This window comes from Corythoichthys intestinalis, chromosome 11 (genome assembly GCF_030265065.1).
Source record: "Corythoichthys intestinalis isolate RoL2023-P3 chromosome 11, ASM3026506v1, whole genome shotgun sequence".
Classification (NCBI taxonomy): domain Eukaryota; kingdom Metazoa; phylum Chordata; class Actinopteri; order Syngnathiformes; family Syngnathidae; genus Corythoichthys; species Corythoichthys intestinalis.
The window spans coordinates 14,434,860-14,442,557 of record NC_080405.1 but is presented as its reverse complement, the minus strand read 5'-3'; the positions used below and the strand labels follow the sequence as shown (position 1 = coordinate 14,442,557).

The following is a 7,698-nucleotide window of genomic DNA, read 5'->3' as shown; positions in this document are numbered from 1 at the left end:
AGCACAATCATAAACATTTCCCACCAGCTGAGAGTTAACTCCATTCTGTTTAGTGTGTTTAGCTGTGGTATAAAATGCAGTGGGTTTTTTTCTCTTTGGCAACTGTCTGTGCTGAAAAAGATTGTGTGGTGTAAACATGATACGAGTCATACGTGCTTTTTATGGAAAATCAATTATTTCTGTTGTGATGGCAAAAATGTTGAACTGTGGCTGTGGGTTTAGGCTCATCTAAAGGACTGCATTTATTTTAATTGTTTTTAGAATTTTTTTTTTGAACTTAACATTATACTTATGTTCCAATTTGCTTGTTTTGAAAAATAAAAATCATGTTCAATGGATTAATTTTTTAAAACCCAGATATCTCTAAGTAACACATTTTAAAGCTGTAATTGCAATACCGTGATACTGTGAAACCGTGATATTTTTGGCTTAAGGTTATCAGACCGTCAGAATATCATACAGGTACATGCTTATTCACGGCATTAATTTGTTAATTTTTTAAAATAGTCATTGTTTTTGGTAACCAGGGGGCGCAACCAATGTAATTAGTCGTTTCACTATAAAGCAAGCTCCATCTAGTGTTAAAGCTGAGAAGTGCAACAGAATGTAGGCTGAATTCAAGCTTCTTGTGGGGGCTGTATTGATATTTTCATTTGCAGCATGCCAGTAAAAATATCAGAATATCATGCCGGAACATGCCTACCATTGACGCTGCTAGACGTCCAATCCCTTTTGATGGTGAGGGGGAAAATAAACGAATGCAACTGCAGAAATGAAAGTGGGCCTAACGCAGCAGTGAACACACTCTATAAAACAGATCTCTGGTTTTACAGCACCGATGTGAAAGTAAAAGCATGTGATTCTTTATGTAAAGTAGGAATGAGCTACATGTGTCTGTCAGGCAGAACAACCCCGCAGGACAGATTGGCTTCCGCCCCGTTGGCCGTTTATTTAACACAATTTAACCCATTTTCTTACTTGCGTAACCTGTCGTTGCAGTAACCTGTTAAACACCAGCCTTTTTGTGTTTAAAGAAATGGGTCACATCAGAGAATGTGTCTTTAACATGTGATTCACTGCAGACTTCTAGATTACGGAATCAAAAAGTCAGACAGATAAAGATCAGATTAAGCGCAATCTTGACTTGGAAGGGGGACTTTGGATCAGGCTGGACTGCTGAGCAGCTGTGGTTACAAAGCCTCTCGGCTCAAGTGTTTCTCATTGGGACAAAATTAAAAGCTCTCCGCTTTAAAGAGAGTGTATAAGTGTTGTCAATCGACATGCTGCCCAGTGAAAGAGAGAATGATGAGTTCTGCAGTAAACATTCTCGAGAGAATAAGTAAGAACCAGAGATTTAGAATCTGGACTTAAAAAAAAACGTTTTGATGTATCAAACCAGAATATATTATGGTTTAAAGGTTCATGTGTCATTTATTCACAATACATTTCTTTCTAAGCCTACTTCTGCATAAACCTGGCTACAGTCTACATGACTGCAGATGAAAATTTATGTGTTACTATTTTTATCTATAAACCAGATAGGTAGTTGTGAGGGGCAACAGACACTGGTTTTCTTCCTGAGTCTGTCACCATTTCGTAAATACACCATCTTCAACAATATAGTCTCACTGATTTCATTTGTATGAGCATGTAAACCAACATTCTGTTTTTCCCAGATCAAGTGAAGACTGACAACTCACAGACATCAGTATGGAGTCTTTATATTGACAAATTCAAATGTCATGCAACTTTGCCGAATGTTGCAAGTCAAATGCAGTTAACTTCTCCAAAATTGACACACAGGTCAACAAAGCACCCATTATTTTCAGACAAACATAATGCAGTTGTGTTTTTCAATATTGGCACAAAAAGACAAAAAGTATTGAGAGATGAGGAGTTTGCATAGTCATGAACTAAAGTAGTGACATAAGACAGATAAGAACATCAATGTTGGACCGCAGTGTAGAGCATTTGTCACTGAAGCAGAGAACACAGGAGACAGTTTGGATAAGTGTTTTAAAACTGGATCATTGCTACATCAAAACAGCGTCAACAGTCACTTTTCTAACTTGCCAAAATATTTCATTATTTATACGCTCCTTTGTTTTACACCATGGTCCATACGCTCACATTTCCAGAAAATATATCCTGTCTATATACTGTATATGATAGCCTTTGGATGAAAACTACGTTATAATACTGCATAATGTTTTAGTGTTTCAGAGATGCTCAGTTAGGACAAGAGGAAAATGTAGAAAAACACAAGGTTATGAGACTTATGGAAAAAAAGGTGCAATCTGTAACAGTTGCAAGTACTCTCCCTGATTTGTAATGGTATTGTCCAATGCAAGTTGGATGTTACTGCTATGTTGGAAAAAGAGAATCGTGCAAACCTGCACATATAAAACAAATGTGTTTATCTTTCTGCATTTGTGATTGTTCGTAGTAAAACGTTATAATTACAAAAGAGACCATTTACAGATTACACCTTGTGGAGTGAAAGAAAGTTAATATAATACTGTTTTAAATATAGGGTCAGATTAAAAAAAAAATCCAGTGACATCCATAGTTTCATTTTTTTTTTAACCACCAGAGACCTGAACATCACAGACCACGGTGCAAATACTGTAAAAAATAAATACATAAATACATAAATTGGCAATTCATCCTTACATACATACACAGGTTGTAATAAAATAAGAGAAATATAAGAGTTATAAAACTCATATGTACAAATGCATAGTCCATATGCATCCACAAAGAGGCCAGGCAAAGTTTCCGCTCCTCATTTAGGGTTTTGTGGGCTTAATGTGTTATCATGTGTGGTGTGCATGTGCATGGCACTTACTGTACAAGAACAAATGGTCCATACCTTTCGTACCTCTAAATTCAGTGTTTTAACAGTCTGGCAGGTTAGAAGGTTAAAAGTTCAGGGGTAGACCACTGGGAGTATCAGAGGAGACCAATGCGGGTGTCCGGAAGAGCTGTGTTAGCGCGAACACGGAAGAGATGAGTACAGTGCAGCGTTTGGCGAGCAGCCTCACGCCATCGCCTTCTCCTTGGCTTTGTCCAGAACCATTTAGGCCCGCGCTCCTGCCCCCAGCACCAGTTCCAGCTGTCTCAACAGCTCCAACAAACTCTCGGTACAGAGCCACAATCTCTTTCAACTTTTCCATAGGTTCCCGACTGTCATCATCTAAGCTAACATTATGGCAGCTCTCGCAGCCAGGGCACGGATTGGTTCGCATGCACGCCGCCGATAGCTGAACCAACGCACCAAAGCTGTTGGACAATGACCTCAGGGCTTCATCGGGAGCCCAGCCGACACGTGTGGCCCGCTGACACCCGGACGCCAGTCGTCGAGCCTCTGTTTGGAGAAGACTCCTCTCTGCCTCTGTCATGCTAATGGGACTGAATCCCATACAACATGATGTTTGCGTAGTGTTACCTTCACTTCCGTTGTGATTCGGGTCGGGCCCTGTGCCATCTTGCTTTAAAAATGTGTTTGTTTGCAGCTGTTCAGGTAGCGTGCTCTCCAAAACCAGCAAAAGCTGATCAATATCTTGTCGCAGGGAGACAAAACCTCCTTTCAGGCCGCCATAGTTCTTGTTAGTGAGGGAATGAAGGGGACCCCGGAGAGATGTTGACGGAGACACCGGACAAGACACTAGAGGACTGAGTTCTGAAGAAGCAGTGGAGAGAGTAGACAAGGGACGTGGATTGTCTCTCAGCAGTGACAGGATATTGGGATTTGGAGGGGGCGTGGTGGGTGAGGGGACAGGAGGAGGTCGTGCTGTTTTTGGACGTGTGCGACGAGAGAACTCGTACACGGTGAGTTCCTCGTCAAAGCTGATGCCGTCCTCGTTGTCGCCGCTGAAACAGTTGGCGTAAACGGTACGGCAGCCACAGACCTCCCTCTGCTGTGGAGGGGTGCTGTCTCCGAGGGAAGACGTTGGCGAGTCTCCCCCGATCTGCATGTTGGATATGCCTCCCATCCCCACTCCTGAATGGGTCCGTGATTGCGGCTGCTCTGATGAAACATTGTGCGCACTGTTGCTAGCGAAATTGAGATTAGGATGTGACCCATTCGTCCCATGGATCTTTCTCATGTATGAAGTCACTTCCCCTGCCTCTTTAATGGTAGCGATGACAACCTCTGCACCATCCTCTAAAATATTCCCTCTCCCGCCAGGTTTCGAAACCACTGTTTCTGTTTCTTTCTCCTTTACAGGGGTTTTGTTCGTGTCAGACAACCCACTTGCTACAGATAAACCTGACCCAAACCCAGAGGTATCACCATTGATTGAGCTGGTAGAGGGGTAGTCCAGAGTCCCTAAAATCTCCTGTGAGCGGGTCATGTACCAGGGAAGCGCCTGAATCTTCCCTCTAAGAGCAGAAGCAGACAGTCTGCCTCCAAGACTGGAAGAACTACTTCTAAGATCTGAGCCAGACCCAGATCTTCGCTCATCCCTACTTTCGTGGCCAATAACCGTTTTGTTTGAGGTGAGGGAGGCGGCAATTGATGCCTCTGCATTTTTGGGTGACAGGCTCTCATGGCTCACGGAGACCCTCCTTGGTCCTGACTGAACGCTACCATTGCGGCTACTCCAGGGGTGAATACCGTTTGGTGGACTTGTACCGTCTATGATGATGCTTTTGTTGGGATCTGTTGGAGAGACTGTAGAGCTAGCAACTAATGATAAATGATGGAGAATTTTTGGAGAAGTGGGTTTTGGTGGTACTGGAGGAGGGGCGGATAATTTAGTACTGGAATTTGAGCGAGGGATAGTGGGTACATTTGGTGGGGGTTTCACAGTCCCGTTACTTTTTGTCTCCTCAGGTTCAGGTATGCAAGTTTTGTCTTTGGAAATGATATGCTGTCCATTGTCTTTTGTCCTATTTTTCTGTTCTTCCCTGGTTTGTAGTGCTGTGACCGGTAATGTTGGTTTGGTACATCGCACTGCCGTGATGAGTGGCGTGGACAGTGCCAACCCTCCCGTGCCTCCTGTGTATGTGACCGACTTGAACTCCATCGTGTCCGGCTCCATTTCCAGGAGGTCAGAAGACAGACGTCCACAGGCATCCCCATTGCAGTGGGCATATGATTTCCCATGTTTTGGAGACTTGGGAGGAATATTCTGAGGTTTGGGGGGGAGCTGGGGTTTAGGTCCCAAAGGTGGTTTGACTTTAGCTACAGGTTTCTCTGTAGTATATGGTTTACTGACAAGGTTACTAGCTGTACTTGTGGGACATTTAGGCTCCTCTAATTCTTTCTTGATCTTAGAAGGTTTTACATTATTAGAAAGGGGTGACGATGGTTCTTTTTCCAAAGAAGCTCCAAGAGAATTCCATGTTCCACTCAGTCGATTTGCATTGCGCCGATCCGCAAGCTCTACGTCTGCAAGAGAGAGGCAATTTTTATTGGAATGCAACATTCATTCTAAACATTTTCTTCAATCAAGGTTTGACAAATGTCCCCTGGCTAAAAAATAACAATATATCATGACAATTGAACATACCTGAGAGATCTGGAACTGGTGGAGTGAATCTTTCTTGTGCATCGAAAAACTCCTCTTCAGACTCGGACACATTGTCTTTCACCGAAAGAGCTGGTTTGGGGTTGGGGGAAGGTGTCTGGAAAAGAGATTCTTCATCTTTGGAGACACGCTGCTCTGCTTGTCCTGCTTTGTGGCCTGGAATGGAACTGGTTCGTATTGGGACTTTGGGAGGGGTCTTCTTCTTTCGCTTAATGGGCGCTCTTTCAAACGGTGTGCTGTCAATCATTCTTAAATCTCTTGAACTCGGGATCTTAGAAATGCGCCTCAGTACCATCCTTTCCTGCTCTTCCTCTTCCTCCTCCTCATCATCACTTGTCGCTCCTGATGGGCTTGAGAGAAAGTCAGCTTTCGAGAGCTCAGTGAAACAAACACAAGAGCTGTTGCCGCCCCGGTAATTGAGATTCGTCGGTCGGGACGGTTCTTTGAGCCCTTTGGGTTCCAGGAGGTATGGTCGATGAACATCCAAAGTATGGGGATTCTCTCTTGTGTACGACGCATCCAAACGAGTGAGAGCTTTGACTGCAGTACTGCTCTCCTCTAGGGCTGCACTCAAAGAGCTGCTAGACAAGCTGGAAAAGCTGCTGGTCACCCGTAGATCCGTGTGGTACCAGGTGTTCTCTGGATTCAGTTCCTCATTCATCACTTTGTACAGACCGCTTCCTGAAGCGCCTCGTTCCTTTTCACCCACGTATTCTTGACCTTCGGTTGTCACGACTATCTTCACTTCCTGTTTGCCTTTGTGCTCCTCCCTCTCTTGTCTGTCTTCCTCCTTTCTCTTTTCTTCCTCTGTCCTCCGCCTTTCCTCCCAGTCCTGACTTGCTGGGTCATGGTGTTTGTAATTCTGAGAGTCCATCGGGTCATCCTCATCTGTTGATTCGTCTGAGTCACTACAGCAGCGAGACACATAACCTAACATGAGAAATAAGATGTTAGCACAATAATGTTTTAATTTATTATCAAACACCCATATGTGGCTTTTCTATCCATGCCTATATTTGCTGTCATGTATCCACATGATGAAAATATGTATGTGGGTCATTCCAGAATTGAAATACATGTAATGAACCATCATATAATTTAATATGTCCAGATCAACCATCAACATTTTTTTAACAAGATGCTTTATTTGTCATGTGCTGTGTTTGGCGATGCAATGTAAAATATACTCAGGAATCTGAAAAACATACAAAAACATATATTCATGTCACTCACTTTTTTCCAAGATCGCAAAAAAGCTTTAAAAGCTTTGTTAACGACTGCAATTGCAAATGCATAATTTCTATAAAAGCTTTATTAACGACTGCAATTGCAAATGCATAATTTCTAATGTTTAAAATATTTTTGTAATTAAAAAAAAAAAAAACATTCAAACAATTATAACAACTAGATATTGACAGTACCATACAAAGAAGACCACATTTTGTAGGTACTGTACTTTGGCTATCAAGAGGGAAGTACAATAGAAAAAGCCATTTGAGAGGGTGCTTGAGAGTCATTTATGTTTCTGTATTTTGTGAATACAGCATATTGAAAATTAATGGGCAGATAGAAAAAGTCTTCCAAATCAGGAATGACCCACCTACAGTAGTACCTCTAGTTACGAACATTTCTACAAACGTAATTTTGAGGTTATGACACCCCTAAACAGGAAAACATTGCCTATTGTTAAGAAAGAAATTTCAGGTTACGTGAGGCAAAAATAACAATACAATATTGTAAAAGGTACATTTGTACTTCCTGCTTTTATATGTCGCGCCATAAGAGCCTGCTGCCCTATTGGTCATAATCTTTCCCATCATGCTTCCTCTCCTATTGGCCAATTGTTGATGAAATTTCAATTTGGGTGTCACAGTATGATGACTTGTACAGGTGTTATCATTGTTTAGTGGGTCGACGTCTGAGCCAAAAGAGCACAAGTTTCCGCACAACTTTCCTCACGATTTTATCTCACAAAGAGTTTTTTAAGCCCACAGATGGTTCACTACATTAGTACTACATGAGAGCACAGGTCTCCTCACATTTTTGGGTGATGAAGAGTGAGATAGGCGATAGGCACCATTGATCTTCAGTCGAAAGGTAAGATATACATTTTTCATTTTTCCTTTGTATCATGTTCTATTATCTACTTCATTACAGGTAT

At 42.3% G+C, this 7,698-nt stretch overlaps 1 protein-coding gene across 2 annotated transcripts in view; it reads right to left on the bottom strand.

Moving 5' to 3' along the window:
* Positions 1–837: 837 nt before the first annotated feature.
* frmpd1b (FERM and PDZ domain containing 1b) overlaps positions 838–7,698 on the bottom strand; it is a 61,199-nt gene continuing 54,338 nt past the window's right edge. For both annotated transcript variants that reach the window (XM_057850113.1, XM_057850114.1), the window contains exons 16-17: positions 5,520–6,467; positions 838–5,398 (exon numbers count right to left, since the gene is read on the bottom strand). In XM_057850113.1, coding sequence (XP_057706096.1) covers positions 2,922–5,398; positions 5,520–6,467 — 3,425 coding nt within the window. In that variant the 3' untranslated portion in view covers positions 838–2,921. The remainder of the gene's footprint in view (positions 5,399–5,519; positions 6,468–7,698) is intronic.